Here is a 22,522-nt window from a genome sequence, read left to right as displayed (position 1 = left end):
AGTCCATTTCAATTTTCAACACTTTTTTGATAATCACACACAAACCATCCCGTACATGTGAGAATTATAACGCATTAGTTTTTACAACCTCGTGTTACCTATTTGCAGATATGTTATGGAAATTGAAATGGCGCTTACGTTTCTCTGTCAGACTATGACAGATAAGCCACCGTAAATCAATTACAGTCATACTTCGATGTAACGTAACCTCGATATATCGTAACTTGTTTTTGTTCAATTTTCATTTTCAATTCAAATTATGAACGTGAGTGAGGGACTTAACAACATTTTTATATTTTAGACACCAATCAATACTAAGTCCAGAGCTATGTCAGCCAGCGCCTTACTCGCACTGAATACAACCATAAACCGTTAACAAGTTTACCATAAGCTCATTGTTAAAGTCAAAATTGGTTCAGTGCTATGCATTAGTATCCCCATTAGAATCAAGCATGCAACTCACTATTTCTATAAAGAACTTTCATAGATATTGTTGAAATATCGCGGAACTATTCGCGAGGAGATCGCGATGATCAGATTCGATCAAAATAATAACAATCCAGCATTGAAGGATTGATGACGTATGTCATGTTATTCCAATAAATGCCCAAACGACGATCCAACGGGAACTTGCATACGAGGTTGTATGCGGGCGGCTATAAATGTTCTGCTGCAGATAGGTTCATAAATATTCTCACTTTGAATTCAGTGTTGCGAGTAATGCTATTGGATTATCATGTGAATCATATTGAATTATAAACATTGGATTATTTACATCGCTATCGAACATTGACTACCAATAATGACCTGACAGACGAAATAAAGAATTTTTATCTACAAACCAAACCAAAACTGAGTCTAAGTTTTAACAGGTTATGGGCCAGTAGTCAACTGAGCAAGATTTATTTTTCTTCAACGATCAAGTTTTTTTTGAAGAAATCGAAAGATGTCTGTGAACGATGTCGAAGTCAAGGCAGGTGGTCAACCTGCAAACCAGCGACAGGAGGTTGAGAATCGGACCGAGAGAGGAGCCTTCGAACGGCAGCTGCCGTATACCGCCGTTGCTGTACGAGACCGTGCCCATATCTTCGATGGGTCGGAGAGGATGTTTGCGGCATGGAAGTGGGAGGATGGAGCACCACCTCTCTATGATGGACCTCATCCATACGTTGGTTCGTACTCCGTACGAAGAAGAATACGCCACTCCGTGGCGGGGTAATTCGGAAGCCCAAGAGGAAGTGAGAAAGGCAAAGCTGCGTAAGAGAATCAACGACGACATGAACGCTCTGGATGAAATTGTTATGTGGGTGAACAATGACGTCCTTAACAAGCTAATCGGAGTCTCATACGCAAAGGAGGCTATGGATCTATTGGTGAAAACCTACCAAAAGTTGGAACGGGCGTTATGATTGCCATGCGTGATCGATTGTTTTCGATCAAAAATAGAAAACATACTTCTATTTCGGCCTTGTTCGACGAGTACGAGTCGACAATCCGGGAGCTAGATCGGATGGGTACTCGAATGGATCAATCGGAGAAGATGGCCGCTCTGATGATAGCCATACCGAAGCGATATCAGCACGTCAAGGGAGCATTGACCGTTTGCCGTGCGATGAACTCTGCAAGAAGCCGTTAGTGGAGATAAAACGAATGCTGTTGGATGCGGAGCAAAGCGAGACGATGGAGGTCGATGATGAGCCAGTGGTTGCCAGACGTGGCGCTAAAAACGACCAGAAGAGTAATTGAGTGTTTTGGGTGTGGAAAGCCAGGACACTACAAAAATAAATGCCCGGCGCTAAAGAAGAAGAAAGAAGCGGTTTGTTCATCACCAAGGTCATGCGATGCTAGCAGGAGAAAAGAAGAAGGAATCTCGGAAGGTATCGTTTGCTGTGGACTCTGGAGCTTCAAGCCACATGGTGAACGACGAAAAATTGTTACAGAGAGCGGTGAAGCTGGCAACACCGGTTACCATCAGCACAGCAAAGTCGGGGGAGACCCTACAGGCTGTGAAGAAAGGAAAGGTAACATTGAAATCGGTTGTTGGCTTGAACAAAATAAAACGTATTGAATTGTACGATGTTCTTTTCATTCCCAATCTCGAAGAAAACCTCCTTTCAGTCAGAAAGATTAAATTCCCATGGGGAAAAGGGTCACTTTTCAGGATAAAGAGGTTCGAATTGAAGATAAAGGCGAGGTTATCGCTGAGGGGAAAGATAAAAATGGTTTGTATTGCGTTGATATGTTTTTGGAACATACTGTCGACCTAGCAGCGTTGTTTAGTCAAAGGAAGGTAAGTCTAACCGATTGGCATAAACGGCTCGGTCATCTTAGTTTTTCGGGGCTTGAAAAACTGCTCAAAAACCAATATGGTTGATGGAATAGATATTTCATCAAATGATTTAGTCAAACAGTATGAAGTTTGCGAGAGTTGTTTAGCAGGGCAAACAATCATGCAAGAAGTTTCTTTCTATGCAATTACCCAGATCAAGTCGGCCACTTGAATTAGTGCATACAGATGTATGCGGTATATGGAGCAATCCACCTACGATGGGTATCGGTATTTCGTCACCTTTACCGATGATTTTAACCCATTTCACTGTTGTTTATCTCATTAAAAGAAAAAGTGACGTATTCGATCGTTTTAAAGAATACGAAGCAATGGCAACAGCTCACTTTGGTCAAAAGTTGTCTAAAATGCGTTGCGATAACGGTTAAGAGAATATCTTGGCAAAGATTTCCAAGACTACTGTAGGAATAAAGGTATCAGAATGATTTTTACCGTCCTTATACTCCTCAGCAGAACGGAGTAAGTGAAAGGATAAATCGAACGCTAATGGAGAAGGTTCGAGCTTTACTCCATCAAAGTGAACTTTCGAAAGAAATGTGGGAGAAGCATTGTATGTGGCTGCTTACGTCACTAACAGGTCTCCGACAAATGCTCTTGTTGAACTCAAGACGCCTTTTGAAATGTGGAATGGCAGGAAACCAGACCTTAGTAATCTAAAGATGTTTGGTAGCCATGCTTACAAGCAAATTCCGAAAGAGAAACGTCACAAGCTTGATTCGAAGACAAACGATTGACATTCGTAGGTTATGGCGAATAACGGATATCGGTTGTGGAATAAAAACAACCGAGTAATTGAAATATCCAGAAACGTTGTCTTTGATGAATCAATTGTTCGCAGTAATACAACAACCGAAGATGTTCATCTACCAATTGTTGTGAGGGAGCAGAAACACTGCGAAAATGAAGATAAGGAGGAAGAAATTTCAATCTGCAACGAAGATGAGAGCAAAACAAACAAAGATGATGGAGAAGAGGTGATTCGACTTCCTGAGCCTGAGGAAGAAGTGGAAGCAGAAGAAGTTGTAATAATCGAGACGTCTGATGAGGTTTTCGCGGATGCTGAGGAGGATGAGGGCATCGATGAGCAGCAATCAGAGCTTAAGACGTGGTACACGGAAAAGAAAAGTTCCCCAAAGATTCCAACCGAGTTCTGCCAAGATAGCTTCTGCAACATTCGATGAAGATGCCCCAGAAACAGTAGCCGAATTGAAGAAACGGGAGGACTGGGAGAATTGGAAAATTGCCATCGATGAAGAATTAAATTCTCTTCATGAAAATAAAACCTGGACAGTGGTCAACTGTTTACCGAGGAACCAAAAAGCTATTCATTCGAAATGGGTTTTTTCGGTGAAAGACGATGGCCGCTATAAAGCACGGCTAGTTGCAAAGGTTGCTCACAGAGACCTGGTTTTGATTACCAGGATACTTTTGCTCCAGTAGCCAGAATGGAAAGCGTTAGGACAATTTTGTCAGTCGCAAATAAGAATGGACTTTTTATTCATCAAATGGATGTTAAGACAGCTTTTCTTTATGGAGATTTAGAGGAAACGATCTTCATGAAGCTTCCAAACGATGAGATAGGTAATTCTCAAATCGTACGTCTACAGAAAAGTTTGTACGGTTTAAAACAAGCTAGTAGATCTTGGAACAGGAAATTCGATGACGAAATTAAAAAGCTGGGTTTATTCCATTAAAGAGTGACTGTTGTGTGTATACGTCTCGAGCAAAAGATTTGATTTTGATTTATATGTAGACGATATACTCATTCTTGGAAAACAGGAATCACAACTAAACTGGATAAAATCTGAACTTGGGAAGCTATTCCAAATGAAAGATTTAAAAGAAGTGAAACACTTTTTGGGTATGGACATACACCGAGATTATCAGAACCAAATCATGGAAATATCTCAAGCAGGTTATGCAGAGAAAATCCTAAAAAGATTTGGAATGTCCGAATCAAAACCAGTTAGCACTCCACTAGATCCGAATGTACGATGGGTCAAGTCAAATGATGATGAATTAACATCACATCCATTCAAAGAATTGCTTGGCTGCTTGCAATATCTAGCATTAGTATCACGCCCTGATATCAGTGCTGCAGTAAATATCCTAAGCAAATACCAAGCTTCCCCTTCAAATGCACATTGGACAGGATTGAAACGCATTTTGTGTTATTTGCGAGGAACCATGAACACAAAATCGTATTCAGCAATAGAGAACACTCAAACGTTTTATTGGGTTTTGCTGATGCCGATTTTGCCAACGACATCGATGATCGAAAATCAATTTCTGGAAATTCGTTTCTTGTTTTCGGCAATCTTGTGTCTTGGTCAACCAAAAGACAACAAACGGTTAGTTTGTCGTCAACAGAAGCTGAATTAATTTCACTCTGTCAAGCTGCTAAAGAAGGATTGTGGTTAACAAACCTTCTGAATGAACTGGGCATAGAAAGTTCTCCATTCATAATCATGGAAGACAACATTCCATGCATAAACTTCACTGAAGAACCTCGAAGTCACCAACGAATGAAACACCTTGATTTGAAGTTCATGTTCATCCGGGAACTCGTCAGGAGCAAGAAGCTAAAGATAGAATATATCTCGACGGTGGATCAACCAGCTGATGCATTCACCAAAGGACTTCCAGCTGCTCAACATAGGAAACTGCTGAACATCCTTAATGTCCGGATTGAGGGGAAATGTTGAAATATCGCGGAACTATTCGCGAGGAGATCGCGATGATCAGATTCGATCAAAATAATAACAATCCAGCATTGAAGGATTGATGACGTATGTCATGTTATTCCAATAATGCCCAAACGAGATCCAACGGGAACTTGCATACGAGGTTGTATGCGGGCGCTATAAATGTTCTGCTGCAGATAGGTTCATAAATATTCTCACTTGAATTCAGTGTTGCGAGTAATGCTATTGGATTATCATGTGAATCATATTGAATTATAAACATTGGATTATTTACATCGCTATCGAACATTGACTACCAATAATGACCTGACAGACGAAATAAAGAATTTTTATCTACAAACCAAACCAAAACTGAGTCTAAGTTTTAACAGATATTTATTTAGAGTTTTTTTTAAGCCCTACCAAAGCTGAATTTTTGCCATCTTACAACCTTCAAGCTTGTTGCGGTTTTATTTTCATAGAAAAATGGGCCATCCTATTTTTTTTTTATATTATAAAAAAACAAACGCAGTCGTTTCGTTAAACCTAAGTAAAGAAATACTCGTGTAGCTAAGACGTATTTTGGTGAAAATGTGTGTGTAACGTGTGCAGAAAACAGACCGCAGAACCACCGTGGTATCGATTGTTTATCGGAAATGTAATTGGGTTGAAATGCTGCGAACAAAGTTTACCTCCACGCTTCTGGGGAACGGATATTTGATTTTTGACCTCGCTGGGATTTGATGTGGCACTGCTTCGGGACTGTTGCGACTGCTGAGACTGTGACGCATCCAATCCACCATGACGGGCTGGAATGAAATAGGAATCGGAATACTGAATTATTAACGCATCGAGCGAGAGGTGTGGGCTGGTCAATACACGACCGACGGCTTAGCTGAATGATCAAAAAGGAGCATCAACTGAAGTGCCGTTCTGCTGAATTGATTTGGCATAATTTCTGAATTGATGAATCGAATTGTAATCGATTTGTGCGGTTTTGTGGTTTCGATTTCGGAAAAATTCAAACATTTCGGTTCATCCTCTGTATGCCTTTTGAAGATGTGAAATAGCCATTCAACACAGTTATGATTTTTCTTATCGTCTTTTGTTTGTTTCGTTCTTAATCAGCCCAGCATACCTTATTTTGCATTGAGCATTACATTTTTCGTCGGAATCCAAGATGGTTTTGTATTTTTATCGAACTTTTTAACTTAAAATGCAATTTCTCAAGATTGGCTCAAATTGTTTACAAATTACCTCGAGGAGTTGAGTGTTTTCGACTGTAAAATATCTGATAAACACGATGGAATCTAATTTTTTTGAGACAAAAAATACTCATACTACGAAAAAATCGATTCATAGTTTTCGAATGGAAAGTATGTACTTTTGACAACACTGTATTCAACAAAAATATTATTTCTAGACTCCTTGAACGATTTCCATTAAAAGTGTCGAAGGTCAGTTTTCTCTATGTCCAATTGTGACGACACGGGGTCCCTCGTTACCTTTCAAGAGCACAGATCTAGAGAACCAGACAACCGGTTGTGCTGAAAATTTAACTCTCTGGTGACTCGCTGGTGGTAACCAATCGAACAAATTTTCAACGTGAACGTTTGTCAGGTTCTCTAGATTTGTGCCCTGGAATATTCAGCCACTACGTGGACGACTATTTACAGTTTTTAGACAATAAATGAAGCAATGTTCGTTGACCACTTATAGTCAAATTATTGCGTTCCAGAGGAGGCTTCACACTGTGGCATTTTCTGTCTAACGAAGCAGACGCATTGCGCGGTGTCTGAGAATTTGAAGAAGAAACAGTAAATAATCTGTCGCTAGAACGAGGTGACATATCCGATTCGGTATTGGGAATAAAATGGCTTCCGAAGGAGGATGTGTGCGTGTATTCGTTCGCTTTAAAGGATGCTCTCGCGCGGGTTTTAGAGGAGCAACATAGCCTATCCAAAAGTAAAGTTCGCAAAGTTTTTTTTTATTAAAGTCGTGGCCGCCACTACTATGCCGGAATCAGTTCATCTGTATCTGCTTTAACCGATACGATCTATTTTTAATTAATCTATATTCACATCTACTTCTACTTTTTTACTCTCACACCGAGCAGGTAGGAGAGTACTCTGCTGTTAGTCCATTCGATTTTCATTAGCCATAGTCCATTGCTCTTGCGGTGGTTCATATTTGCCGTGTTCCTGAGTCGTTTTGAGGCTAGTTGCCTTCGAAGAGGGTCAGTTTGTCTCAGTCACCATCTATCTTTTACTGACGGAGGATGGATGTGCTCTCCAAAGCACGGTCCTCCATGCGGCTTCTTCTGGTGGGTGGACGGGGTTTTTTGTGGAGGGGCTGGAAATTTAACCCATGACCTTCCGCTTATGAAGCGAAAGCGTTACCTTAAGGCTACGGACCCCCCTATTTTGTTCTCAAAGCTGTAATGCGTTTGTTCGATCCTCTTGAATTGATCTCCATCTTTTTGATCCACGGAAAAATCTTGATCCAAGACATTTGGTCCAGAGGAATAGAGTTGAACGAACCGATAGACCAGGATCTCTACACGCGTTGGTGACAATGGACTGGCCTGTTCTTGGAGCTGGATTCTGTGCGCATACCACAATGCTACTTTCGACATTCATTTTCAAAGAACCTAGATAATCTACAAGTTTACGTCTCCTTCGACGCCACTGGGGCAGTATACTCTTGCGTGGCGTACTTCCATTTAGCTTATGGAGGAGTCGTGCAAGAAGCATTCGTTAGTTCTTAGACCAAAGTCGCTTCGCTCAAAACGATACCAAACCCCAGGCTCGAACTAAAGGCATTACTCGTAATTTATCCATCTTAATTAAATTAAAAATATATTTAAAAAATGTTATAATATGTATTTGGACCACTCACTATATCAAAGGGAGCCGTCAGTTGTGGGACGAATCAAAAATGATTACGACCAAAATGAAAATAGGTGCGAATGCATTCGAATGTAGGCAATGGTAAGTAATAATTTCATTGCGTTTTCAAATAGCCGATTAACCCTTCAGTCGTCGCGCGGTTTGCCACCGTTCGAAGCACCAAGCTGAAGCTGTGTACGATAAGCGAAGTTTTTTCACCACTGTTGTACAAAATACAACAGCGCGTCGACTGAAGTGTTAAGAAGTATAAAAATCGTATTAAACAATGCAAAATCCGTCTAGGGAATCGGTATCGGTATCGGTATCGGTATCGGTTTGTATCAGCACCATTCACTGCAATACTTTGAAAAATTCAGGTTCTCACTCATCACATCTTAACACGATGGAACAAATGCAAACCACATGGTCCTTATCACCAGGGAGTGAAATTATCGGCCACGGCAATAATCATAAGCCTATCGCTCAAGCCGATTTTTCGGAGAAAAGAGACGTGCGCTAATATCCTACCCGTCCAGCACTGCGAGAGTGTGCTCTCACGAGATCTGCAGCACCGAATTTTATTATCACCAGCAACGAAAAGTTGGCTTCCTTCTTTTCTTCTCTTGTTTCGTCGTTTTGAGTGTCCTTCGCTTCCGCATGTAGCTTTTATATACCAAATGTCTCTCCCCCTTCGTTCAGCTGGCGTGGTTGAGTGGTAATGGTGCGAGCGCGTTTTGAAAACGTTGTTGCTCATGAGCATTGGTTCGAGCCCCGTCCGCTGCAAACATTTTTATTGTTTCCCTTGTGATAATTATCGCGATAAGCTTAGAGCCGATATTGGATCATTGCATATGATCGGATCGATCTTGGCTTTTCATCAGTACAATGATCAACAATTATAGCAGTTCACGAAATCTGTTTCTCGCAGATAAAGGCGGCAACTAATTGTCGGGTTGCTTGAAAAATGCCTATTTCATCTCATTTCCGCGATAATTTCATTCACTGCTTGTCACTCAATGAACAAATGCGCTGAAGACACGAAGATGATTTGACGCGTAATTTTTCTGCTACATCACTTTGTGTTTTGGTGCATTTTTTGTCAAAATCCATTCTATTTGTATTTTTTGAATCAATAGTTTCCTCATAAGTTATTCAATAATCATAAAAAAATTGATATAATTTTTTGTGCGCCAAAAAGAAAAATGAAAAGAATCGGTTGAGAAACTGCGAAGATATAAATGAAGTTGACTACTTTGTACGGACAAACGGCTTTGGTGCATTTTGTAAGTCCGATTAGACTGATGCAAGTTTTGAAGTTTTTGCTCCCCTATGCTTAAACGATGTCAATTATGATGAAAATCATTCTCCCAAAATTTGAAGTGATTTGGTGATTTAGAAGAGCTTTTGTTGTGCACATGTCATTTGAAGTTTATATGGAAATTACTATGGAAAAGGTATTTATGTTCAGTTCTCTAACTGCTCGTCACAATAAGTGGAAAAGTGAACAAACTCTTCTCATGTGAAATCTTCCCAGCCACAACTTTGCCGAAGACCACATTTTGATGGGACGTAAGGATAATTTGTTATTATTGATAACAAAGTCTAAACATGTTGAGATGATCATTCAATTACTTTCAGAGCAATACTGTTTTTTTTTGCTGTAGAACATAGTAGCCTGAATTACTTTGATCTATTCTACCCGCAAGGAGTACCATTGTTGCCAGCCGAGCAGTAGGTTCAGCATCCCGAGGAGGAAAGAATAACTCACAATAACTTATGCATACCACAATAATGTATTGTTCAGTTATCAATACCTCATTTTGGTATTATAATGGTATTTGAAAAAAATGTTTAAAACAATTAAAAATTCTTCATTTTGGCATTCGTTAGCTATTGAGGACTGCTTGCTCCTGCGGGGGCGAGCGATGAGGGCAGGATCAAATTTGTCGCGCGTCGTTCGCTCAGAGAAATGAAAAAGCGCCGCGGATCGTTAGTAGTGTTTGATCTATTGATCGCGTCGCTTGCTCCTGCGTGGGCGAGTGACGAGCACTTGTTCGACGTACAATACGATTATCGAATTATTTCGTGAATCCGGTTAGGCGTGATTATATCATGGATCGCATCACCAAACATTGGTGACTCCCAGATCTCTACCCTATCCCACTAACCCAATATCCTTTCCATGACAACCGTGGAGATGCAGAGGTGATCTCGGTGTCTACTAACAACGGTAGTCACACTAACATTCCTTCCCTTCCCCAATGACCGTAAGGACGTGGCCGGCGCCGTTATTGACTTTTACATTTGAGCTCTCGATTTGTGCACATTGAAGAATGGTAAGCTAATCCCAAGCCCCATTCATTAATTCCCTGTGCAACTTCGATTGTTCTGGTCAATCACGGAGTAGCAACTACGAATTGTACGGTCATCTATGCTTATGCTTATGCTTATTACAATACCTGATCGAATTATCAGCTTGGTATTTGTAGAATGTGTTGAATTTATTATTTGAGGTATTTTACCTCTTATGCAGGGCTCATTCAGGTTGTAAGTATTGGAAATTATCTGGTATGGAATACCTCAATTTGGTATTCAGTAGTTATTTTCTTCTGCTCGGGATACAAAATGCAAACCCAGTTTATGATCATGAATAGCAATTTATACTGACGTCTAATCAAAATGTGGTCTTCGGCAAAGTTGTAGCTAAAAGGATTTCACATGAGAAGAGTACGTTCACTTTTCTTTAAAATATTATGACGAAGAGATAGAGGACTGAACACAAAAGGTTGGTGTTTTCCATAGTAATCTCCATAGGGGTCGTCCATAAATGACGTAGCTTTTTAGAGGGGAGGGGGGTCTTCACGAATTTGTGACGATGTGTGGCGAGGGGGGGGAGGGGTCCTAGCTAGTGGACGTAGCATTTCGAATTATTTCGGTAAAAAGAGAGGTGCTAAAAAAATGGAACACAATATTTGTTTATGAAACTTCTTATTTTTTGTTTGACTTATAAACTTGTGTTATAAAATGATGATTTGGCTTCCAAACATTCATATGACAAGATTGAAAAAAATCAATGAAATTTCAGATTTTTTTTTGATAAATGCAATCAAACAGCTTTGAATAATTATGTGAATATTATATTGTAAATATTCATGTCTAAATTAATAAATTTATAAATAAACAGAACAAAAAGTTCAATAAATAAGTTAAAAATCAATGCTTTACAGACTTGAAGAATATTGTTTTCCCATTTGTGAACTAGACATGAAGTCAACTATTAGTTTTATTCATATATTCTGTTGGGGCTTTATTGCTACAAGATTATATGCTCTTTTGGCAAATATTGCATTAAAATAAGATATTTATTCCGGGAATTATGCATTCAATGTTGCAGGAGATCTCTACCCAATCAACTCATCGATTTGTTCTGATATATCATTGCTCTTGATGGAATAGCTTGAATATTAATAAGGACAGGCTCAGTGTTATCATTCAATTTTCTTAATGACTCGGTAACTTGAAGAAAGTTTATTTTTCTTATTTATAGGTTATGAAGGATTATTTCAGTATGATGAACGATAATGAAAATCAGCTGAAGTATTGATGGAAATGAATAATGTCATGTGTATCGCTAAAATTTTCTAAATATTCGAAATATTACAAGTGTAATCTTTTCTATATCTGGCCACTGATTGCTAAATGGATTTCAATTTGGATAGTAATGACGAAGATAAATTTAAAATTAATATATATTGTTGATCATTTTAATTAAAATCTATTTCTTAACAACGAATAATTAAAAAACAATCCTCTAATATAACGAAATTGCCGTTCAATTTATTATTAAATATATTGTACCCTAACTCGTTACTGTTATCTTCATCAATGCAATCAAACATTTTTATTTTGTTTTTCACTTTTTTTGTTGTAAACTTGGTTTTTATGGTATCAACAGCAAAAGTTATACAATTTAGCCTATATGAAACTGGAAACTGAAGTTATGTAACTTAAACAGAAAATGTGTTTATTTAAAACTGCTTTCCAAATTACTTTTGAGCGCTACTGTATATCAAACTGGTTTTCATTAGATTACCCTTACGTTTCAGTCAGTAATTAATATCAAACCTTGTATTGAACTACTGAATTCCAATTGTCAGCAACCAGGGATGTTGCCGCGGGGAACTTGGAGTCGTACCTGCCGGGAGACGGACCAAATGTCAGCAACCAGGGATGTTGCCGCGGGGAACTTGGGGTCGTACCTGCCGGGAGACGGACCAAATGTCAGCAACCAGGGATGTTGCCGCGGGGAACTTGGGGTCGTACCTGCCGGGAGACGGTCCAAATGTCAGCAACCAGGGATGTTGCCGCGGGGAACTTGGGGTCGTACCTGCCGGGAGACGGACCAAATGTCAGCAACCAGGGATGTTGCCGCGGGGAACTTGGAGTCGTACCTGCCGGGAGACGGACCAAATGTCAGCAACCAGGGATGTTGCCGCGGGGAACTTGGGGTCGTACCTGCCGGGAGACGGACCAAATGTCAGCAACCAGGGATGTTGCCGCGGGGAACTTGGGGTCGTACCTGCCGGGAGACGGACCAAATGTCAGCAACCAGGGATGTTGCCGCGGGGAACTTGGGGTCGTACCTGCCGGGAGACGGACCAAATGTCAGCAACCAGGGATGTTGCCGCGGGGAACTTGGAGTCGTACCTGCCGGGAGACGGACCAAATGTCAGCAACCAGGGATGTTGCCGCGGGGAACTTGGGGTCGTACCTGCCGGGAGACGGACCAAATGTCAGCAACCAGGGATGTTGCCGCGGGGAACTTGGAGTCGTACCTGCCGGGAGACGGACCAAATGTCAGCAACCAGGGATGTTGCCGCGGGGAACTTGGAGTCGTACCTGCCGGGAGACGGACCAAATGTCAGCAACCAGGGATGTTGCCGCGGGGAACTTGGGGTCGTACCTGCCGGGAGACGGACCAAATGTCAGCAACCAGGGATGTTGCCGCGGGGAACTTGGGGTCGTACCTGCCGGGAGATGGACCAAGTATCGCAACCAGGGATGTTGCAGTGGGAATCGTAGGTTTTTGCTGATGGTTTCGAGGCTTGAATTCTACTCAGATGCTTGTAGTATACAGTTTCGTTTGAATTGGTGAAGATGAAATAAGTTTGATGTTTCTTGCGTAATAGTTTGACTAACAATGACAAGTTGTTTTTCCACTCTGTTCCAGGGCCACCTACGTTGAATTGTTGTTCTTGATCACAACCTCGTTGCTATCGGTAACATTCTCCGGGGCCACGACAGAATTGGCCTTGAGTAGAACTATTTTACTAACTGGTCTGGTGAATCTAGATCTTGAAGTTCGCACTAAAACAGTTCGAATTTTTCCATCCGGTCCATGAGTCACTGTCTCAATTAGACCCTTAGGCCAACATCCTCGATGCATTGTCTCATCAACGATCATTACCAAATCTCCGGGTTTATATTCATAATAATTACGGTTGTCGTGCCATCTTTGTCGTCTCAATAATTCAGGACGATATGCAGAAACCCATTTTCGCCAAAATCTGTCGGCATATATTTGAGCATGTTTATATGCCGCTCTGCAATCCAAGTCGTTTTCATTGAAATCATGATCATACTGCATGAAATTGTTACGACCAAGAAGTAGCATGTTAGGTGTTATTGGCTCAGGATCTTGAGGGTCATCTGATATATGTGTTAATGGGCGATTGTTTACTACGTTCATTACTTCACACAGCGTTGTCCGTAAAATTAAATCGGTAGGATTCCTTTCTTTTAGCATAACATTCAAAGCAGTCTTTACTGTTCGTATTAATCGTTCCCAACAACCACCAAAATGTGGGGCACCAGGTGGTATGAACTGCCACTCAATTCCTCTATTACTAAGTGTTTCTTCGATCGACGGTTGATCCAATTCTTGTACTAGTTTTTTCAGTTCCTTATTCGCACCAGTGAAATTCGTCCCATTATCCGTTAGTATCTTTTTTGGTACACCACGGAAAGCCATAAAACATCTAATTGCCATGATACAACAGTTTGTGTCCAACGCCGGTACTACCTCCAAATGAATTGCTCGACTGGTCATGCATGTGAAGAGTACAACCCAGCGTTTCTCCAAATGACGTCCTACTTTTACCATCAATGGTCCAAAATAATCAATACCTGTATAGTTGAAAGGATAGGTGTACGGAGTAGTTCTTTCTGGTGGCAGGTTTCCCATTTGCGCTATAGTTGGTTTTGCTCTTAGTTCACGACATCTAATGCAGGATTTCACTAGCTTCTTGACTTGTGATCTCATTTTCAAAATACGATATCGTTGTTGTAAGGTATTGATCACAGTTTCTATACCCTGATGTCCGTTTGCGATGTGGTGTAGTTGAATCAACAAATCCGTAAAACTATGGTTATCCGGTAGAATAACAGGATTGTTCAATTCCAAAGACCTTCCTTCTTCTTGGATTCTACCTCGCATTCGGATGACTCCATCACAAATAAAAGGTGAATATGCACGCAAACGACTAGAGACTTTGACATAACCATTTGACTTTAAATCCCGTATTTCTTCTGAAAAAGCATCTTCTTGCACTTTCTTATACCATATTTTTCGAGCATTGTCCATATCGTGAACATCAATCTTGAATTCTTTAGGTTTTTCCATTTTGGGCATTGCTAATATGTTTCTCATTTTTAAATAATAAGCAGTTGTTCTAATGAGCCGATGGTAGTTTGAAAATCTTCTAATATCTGGTAACTGAACCAATTCTTCAGATGATACTTGCAGACATATTTCAGACGGAATGATCACCTCGGTTAAGAAAGTTACTTGTTCTACAGGCGACAAAGGAATGTCTTCATCTATTGGCCATGAATCTCGATCTTGATACAAAAAATCTGGACCCTTCAACCAATCAAACATACTTCCAAACATTGATGACTTTGTTGCTAAATCTGCCACGTTGAGATGTGATGGAATCCAATGCCACATTCCCGTATGATGTCCATTATCTTTAATCAATGTTACTCGAGCCCCTACGAAAGCAGTGAGTTTTTCCTTTGTCTTCATCCAGCTCAGGCAAATTTTTGAATCGGTCCACAAATAAACAGATGTAATTTCAACATGAAGCTCATCTTGTACAGTTTTTGACATCTGACTGGCTAACACACAACCTTGCAATTCTAATCTGGGAACTGTTTGTGATTTCAGCGGTGCTACTCTAGATTTTGCAAATACTTGAGCAACGTTCGACTTATTGTCATACCGGTGAACTATGTAAATAACGCAAGCAAAAGCTTTATCGCTTGCATCACAAAAAGCATGAATTTCTATGCAGCCAAATGAAGAAAGTCCAGGAAAATAATATCTTGGGATTCGAATTTCTCTCAATTTTGCTGTTTCATCCAACCATTCTTTCCATTTTGGAATAATACCATCGGGAAGTTTGTCATCCCACCCAGTCTGCAAACGCCACAATTCCTGAAACATTATCTTGAGGTGGATCGTTATTGGACTCAACATACTCAAAGGATCAAAAATTCCCATCATAAATTTGAGTAATTCTCTCTTTGTAGGAATCTTATTTCCAAATCTGTATACTTCATCGAGTTGTGGAAAATCTAACGGGAATACGAATTCGTCGGTATCTAAATTCCATTTTAAACCGAGAATACGAACTGTTCTTGATTCTCCTAAATCTGCTCGCAATGATGGATCAATTGTTTGAACTACCGTTTTTGAATTTGAGGTGAATTTGACTAGCTTGAAACCACCACATTCGTGAGCTGTAATTACTTTTTGGATTAGATCAATTGCTTCTTGTTCGGTATCCTCACAATCAAAATAATCGTCAACATAGTGCTGGTCTACAATTGCTCGTTCTACACCAGGTAAACGTTCATCCAACTCACGGGCGTTAAAATTTTTTATGAATTGTGCGATGGAAGGTGATGATACAGCTTCAAAAATCATTGCCACCATTACGTAAACTTCAGGAGGATCACTGCGGTTCATGCCACGCCAAAAAAATCGTTGAGAGTCTTGATCTTGAGGTCGTATAAGGACCTGATGGAACATTTCTTTAATGTCTGCTGTAAAAGCGATCTTCTTTTTACGACCTCGCATAAGTACAGCGATCAGTGGAGGAACGAAATCTGGTCCTTTCAGCAATAGATCATTCAGTGAAAAACCATGAGATTTAGCCTTGGCATCCATTACCAATCGGAACTTATTGGCACTATGTACGCTGAAGTGCGGCAAATACCACGTATTATTTGTTTCTTTCAGTTCATCTACGTTAAGTTTTCTTGCGTATCCCTTGTCAAGATAATCCTGGATCTTTTGGCAGTATTGTTCAGCAAGTTTAGGATCAGAATCCATTTTTTTCTCCATTATTTGAAGTCGACGAAGGGCTTGAAGTTTGCTATCAGGAAACTTGAAGTTGTTAAATTTGTATATTTGACCTATTTCAAAACGATCATTACTACGTTTCAGTGTTCTTCTCATGATGTCTAGAGCCCTTTCATCTTCTTCCGAAATTTTAGGTTTCTGGTGCGTGACTCCAAAGTCTTCAATTTTGTACATTTGTTTTATTAATGATGTTAACTCAACGTCTTCAGTTTCTGAGCACATGAATGCATGTAATTGTTCTTCTGGTTCATCCATTGTTGGCTCGATTTCACCATGAATAGTCCATCCTAGATGACAGCGGGTAAGTTGCAAACCTCTAATCGAATACTGTACAGTCTTCAAAGGAACTATCAGGCCAGCATTGTTTGAGCCGATCAACAGGACCGGCGAAACATCCTTGATGGCATTCAGCTTATCTTCATCAAGTAACGGATAAAGGTTTCGTATTTTGTCCACGTTCAATTTAACAGTTGGCAAATTTATGTTTTCGATTGTTCTAACATTATTTACCTCAAACCATTTCGCATCATTGGCTTGACCGGAAATCTGAAAACTGAGCATCATTGAATCAGCATCTCTATGGGAAATTCCATTTGTCCAACGATATGTGATTGGTTTGATAGGCCCAGACAATCCCATTGTTTTTGCAAACGAAGCATCTACCATTGAAATAGAAGATCCTTCATCAAACAATGCAAAAACATGATGAATAGCTTCCTCAGTGCGGATTTTAACTTTGCAGACACGAAGAAGAGTATTGGAGCATTTTGAATTTACGTTACAGATGTCTTCGGATGAATCAAATTCCATTTCGGGATTGCGATGGAATTTTCTTGGGGCCTCTTCAATATGCACAAGCTCGTGATGGTTTTTCTTACAAACTCTGCAACACTTCTTTGATTTACAATTCATACGGTTATGGTCACCTTCCAAACAAATGTAGCAGACTTTGCAATTCCTAGCTATCAAGCGACGTTGCTCCACAGATGATCGTACAAACTTGTCACATTTTGTCAAACTCTTATGCTCGTTGGAGCCGCATAGAGGACACTTCTTCATATGCTCGTCATCACCACGCGCGTTGATATTAAGAACAGGTTGTCTTGATCTGCCACCCATCATTGATCTCTTGCTGAAAGATAGTGAATTGATGCTAGCGAGTTGATTCTCCATTTCATCCTCCAACCACCGAGCAAATACTCCGAAATCAATTGCTTCATTTTCTCTCATTAACATGGCTTTATGTCGAGTCCACATCTGTTTACTAAAACTAGGCAGCTTATCTGCAACATTTGATATTAATTCAGGATTTAACAAGTAAGCTTCGGCTTTCACGTTTTTTAAAGCTATCGCAGTGCCAACAACTGCGTTATAAAATGCACGAAACGATTCAATGTTATTGTCTCTAACGTAATCTAGATTTCTTAAAATTTCTAATCTGTTCGCCACTATCCATTCTGTACGGCCAAAATTCGACTTTAACATTCGTATTATCTGATTCACGTTCTCTGGTGCGGTTAACAATGATTCCACAGCTTTTCGCGCATTGCCTTGCAAAGATTTGTTGAGTCTTCTTAAGTTATCTGCGTCATTCAATTTTAATTCTTTTGTCGAGGTCTCGAATTCGTTGATAAAAATTGGCCAGTCCATAACGTTTCCGGAGAATGAAGGCAGTTCTTTAACATTACGGTTCTGCAATGCTTTGAACGCTTGGGATAATACTTCGGCCATACCATTAGGACCAACTACTTCAGGTTCGGAATGTATTTTGGATACAACTTCTGGCATTGGTTCATCAATAGATTCCAAATTATTCGCGACATTTTCATTCTGGTTCAACCAGTTTTGAACATTCTCCATTGAACTACAGCTCGATATTCCAGAATGCGATTTTAATTCATTTATTTGAACTTCTCGCTCGCGACGTTTCTTCAGAAACTCTGCTTTTTTCTGCTCTCTCTTTAATTCAAGTTCCTTTTGTATTTTCAATGCTTCTAAACGTTCCTCAGCTAAAATTCGATCTTGTTCTAAAGATGCTTGTAGTTCTTCTTCTTCAATGCGATTGGCTAATTCTAACGCTCTAATCTGGCTCTGCGTCTTACTCACATTGGATGCTCTGGACATTCGCGAATTCTGACTATTAGCACGAACAGATACTATATTTTCTGTCTGCCGATTAATTGATGATAAAGGGACATTTTGAGGGTCATTTTTAAGGGGGTCGTTGGGTTTAAGATTTTTACTAGTAGACGGTGGAGGCGTTCGTCGCATTTTGTTGGTATCCGAACATGGGAACTCACAAATATAGTTCTCAAATCTTTTTGGCACAGTACCTGTATTACAGCGTCTTGATGGTCGTGGGGATCTTTCCATATAAACTGGTCAGTGGATTTCGAAGGACCAAATGTCAGCAACCAGGGATGTTGCCGCGGGGAACTTGGAGTCGTACCTGCCGGGAGACGGACCAAATGTCAGCAACCAGGGATGTTGCCGCGGGGAACTTGGGGTCGTACCTGCCGGGAGACGGACCAAATGTCAGCAACCAGGGATGTTGCCGCGGGGAACTTGGGGTCGTACCTGCCGGGAGACGGACCAAATGTCAGCAACCAGGGATGTTGCCGCGGGGAACTTGGGGTCGTACCTGCCGGGAGACGGTCCAAATGTCAGCAACCAGGGATGTTGCCGCGGGGAACTTGGGGTCGTACCTGCCGGGAGACGGACCAAATGTCAGCAACCAGGGATGTTGCCGCGGGGAACTTGGAGTCGTACCTGCCGGGAGACGGACCAAATGTCAGCAACCAGGGATGTTGCCGCGGGGAACTTGGGGTCGTACCTGCCGGGAGACGGACCAAATGTCAGCAACCAGGGATGTTGCCGCGGGGAACTTGGGGTCGTACCTGCCGGGAGACGGACCAAATGTCAGCAACCAGGGATGTTGCCGCGGGGAACTTGGGGTCGTACCTGCCGGGAGACGGACCAAATGTCAGCAACCAGGGATGTTGCCGCGGGGAACTTGGAGTCGTACCTGCCGGGAGACGGACCAAATGTCAGCAACCAGGGATGTTGCCGCGGGGAACTTGGAGTCGTACCTGCCGGGAGACGGACCAAATGTCAGCAACCAGGGATGTTGCCGCGGGGAACTTGGAGTCGTACCTGCCGGGAGACGGACCAAATGTCAGCAACCAGGGATGTTGCCGCGGGGAACTTGGAGTCGTACCTGCCGGGAGACGGACCAAATGTCAGCAACCAGGGATGTTGCCGCGGGGAACTTGGGGTCGTACCTGCCGGGAGACGGACCAAATGTCAGCAACCAGGGATGTTGCCGCGGGGAACTTGGGGTCGTACCTGCCGGGAGATGGACCAAGTATCGCAACCAGGGATGTTGCAGTGGGAATCGTAGGTTTTTGCTGATGGTTTCGAGGCTTGAATTCTACTCAGATGCTTGTAGTATACAGTTTCGTTTGAATTGGTGAAGATGAAATAAGTTTGATGTTTCTTGCGTAATAGTTTGACTAACAATGACAAGTTGTTTTTCCACTCTGTTCCAGGGCCACCTACGTTGAATTGTTGTTCTTGATCACAACCTCGTTGCTATCGGTAACACCAATGTTTTGTTCAGCCAAGGAAAACAGCCAGGAAAACAATTTAAAAAAAATATAGAAGGAGGGGGGGGGTGCCTTATATACTACGTATTTTTTAAGGGGTGTGGCAAAATGCTACGAGGGGGGAGGGGGGTGTAAAAAATCAGTGAAAAAATGCTACGTCATTTATGGACGGCCCCATACAAACTTCAAATGGCGTGTGCACAGTAGGGCAATTCAAATTTTAAAAATGTTAGAAAATCCAATCTCCCATATGCTTTTTACCATCCTTACCGTAAAAATAGTGTTCTGTGAAATTTTCAGCTTTCTAGGTGGTGATTTAAAGGTGGCCTAAAGACAATGTAGGTTTATATGGAAATTACTATGGAGAAATTTTTAGATATGTTCCAAACATGCTAGTACTGTAATGTAAGTAGAAACTTATCATTCCATATTGAATACTCATTCTTCAAACCTTAATGAAGGATGTTGCTGAAGAAAGAAATCCCTTTTGAGCTAATTTTGTTTGGGATTTTTGTACATGTTTGCAGGGCCAAAATCCCATATTAAGCTAAATAATAGCAAACAAACTCATGAATATCTCATCTGATATCCGTCGGATTGAATTTCTCTCTTCAGCAAATTTCTTTATTATGGTTTAAAGAATTAGTTTTTACTATGGGATAATAAATTTGTACTTACATTACAGTACTAGCGTGTTTGGAACCTATCTCAAAATTTCTCCATAGTAATTTCCATATAAACCTACATTGTCTTTGGGCCACCTTTAAATCACCACCTAGAAAGCTGAAAATTTCACAGAACACTATTTTTACGGTAAGGATGGTAAAGAACATATGGGAGATTGGATTCTCAAACATTTTTAAATTTTGAACTGCCCTAGTGCACAGTCAAATTTCTTCTGAATCATTTAAAACTTTGGGAGGGTGCTATTTACCATAATTAACATCATTTAAGCATAGGGGAGCCAAAACTTCAAAATTTGCATCACTCTAATGTCCGATAATTTTTGGAATAACGACAAACTTTGCCCAATGTCTTCGAATTCATTAGCGTTTTGATATATTTCGGGTCCAAACTTTTTATCTACCGTACCCGAGTAGGAGCGAAGTTCCGACAATCAAAATGTAATATTAACTTGTTAAAAGATAAAGGATGTGAGAAAAGATTAAAATGTTGTTCCTGAAATTTCTGAACCGTTGCATAATTAAATGTTTGCAGATTTAATAAATAGCTCGCAGCTATTAGTCAGATTCTACAACAACTGAATGTGATATCCCTTATATCTATCAAGTTAATATCACTTTAAGCTATCCTTATCAAAATTTGCTACTGTTAAGCTTTTTTCGCCTGCACTAGAACAATTATGAAGAAGCAATCTAAAGTATTTAAGTTTAAAAATCCAGCGCGGGATTCGTTATTGACATCATGAAAATTGCACAAACGATTGGCAATGAAGAAAATTTGTCTAAATATTATTGATTGTGCTAATTGTTGTAAGCTTTTTAAGCTCATGAATATCCGGGCAGATGGTGTGACTGGTTATCTGCAAAAATGTGCTAAGCAAAACAAGGAAATTAAGTCTATCTGCAAAATAAGTTTTTTTTTTATTCGATACTTCTTATCAAAAACATGTGATAACTGGCGCAAACGAACTTGTATGGACCAGACGATTTCGTTTTGCGCATTTGCTAAATCTAAAATAATACTGCAGTATTGAAGCCTTTCTTATCCTAGTGGTCTTTAACGCTTTCTTTGAGTATAGCAAAGTCATGTTGAAGGTGTCTGGGTTTGTTTGAGTGTAAAGTATCATCACAGACAAACAGACGTATGTTGCATAGCTCACAACCAGAAGCGGGCGCATCGTTTTCCTTCATGTTTGACGCTTCACACTAGCGCTTTCTGTAGGCTTTGAAGCACATAATCGTATTACAGTGATACCTCCATGAGTCGATGTTCCATGACTCGATATCGACTCATGGAACCATACTAAGAACAAAATTTCATGGTTACTATGATGGTCCCTAAAAGCAGCTTTCCAAAGGATTGCTGTTCCATGAGTCGATGGTCCCTTCAATATCGACTCATGGAGGTTTCACTGTATGTGCAACATGGCCACTAGATGTTTGTGAAGTAGGCGATGGATTCTAACGGAAATTATTCTAACTGTTACGTCTGATTGTCTGTGCTATCAATGCACCTGCTACACGAGGTACGAATGTAAATGCGACAAATCATACTCTTAACTTTTAATAACTGAGCAGAAAATCAGATTTCTTTTCGGTGATTAAGTAATACTAATATCACATCTATACATTTCTGAAGTATCATATCATTGATAGAATTCCTTTTGTAATCGTTATGGATGTTGTTCTTTGGCAAATCCCACCTATATTGAAGTCTGCTGACCACAAAGGTAATTTAAGGGAAAATGGGACGTTAGAAAACAATCCAATCTTTAAAAGCTTGCTTTAAAATCAATTGTAGCATCGAATTTATTAGTTTATCTATCTATGTAAATCAAGTCATGTACCTAAAATATTCAGACCTGATAGTTAAAGTTAAACAAAACA

At 40.4% G+C, this 22,522-nt stretch overlaps 2 protein-coding genes across 3 annotated transcripts in view; one reads left to right on the top strand and one right to left on the bottom strand.

The window, feature by feature from the left end:
* LOC5578593 overlaps positions 1 to 22,522 on the bottom strand; it is a 230,297-nt gene that overhangs the window by 68,185 nt on the left and 139,590 nt on the right. For both annotated transcript variants that reach the window (XM_021845158.1, XM_021845157.1), the window contains exon 3: positions 5,724 to 5,840. In XM_021845158.1, the coding sequence (XP_021700850.1) occupies positions 5,724 to 5,840 (117 nt within the window). The remainder of the gene's footprint in view (positions 1 to 5,723; positions 5,841 to 22,522) is intronic.
* LOC110676611 lies at positions 12,077 to 19,962 on the top strand. Its single transcript, XM_021845159.1, has 2 exons — positions 12,077 to 12,255; positions 18,746 to 19,962. Exons 1-2 carry the CDS (start codon positions 12,214 to 12,216, stop codon positions 19,745 to 19,747), a joined length of 1,044 nt encoding a protein of 347 aa, XP_021700851.1. The 5' UTR covers positions 12,077 to 12,213; the 3' UTR covers positions 19,748 to 19,962.

Source organism: Aedes aegypti, chromosome 2 (genome assembly GCF_002204515.2).
Source record: "Aedes aegypti strain LVP_AGWG chromosome 2, AaegL5.0 Primary Assembly, whole genome shotgun sequence".
NCBI lineage: Eukaryota > Metazoa > Arthropoda > Insecta > Diptera > Culicidae > Aedes > Aedes aegypti.
The sequence above is the reverse complement of the archived record's forward strand: the minus strand, read 5'-3'. Positions and strand labels throughout refer to the sequence as shown.

Bases quoted from the DNA above. Each gene is read 5' to 3' on its own strand.
- LOC110676611 (XM_021845159.1), top strand. From the start codon at position 12,214: ATGTTGCCGCGGGGAACTTGGGGTCGTACCTGCCGGGAGACG. The intron at 12,256-18,745 runs GTCCAAATGTCA...TGGATTTCGAAG, and splicing joins GTCGTACCTGCCGGGAGACG to GACCAAATGTCAGCAACCAG.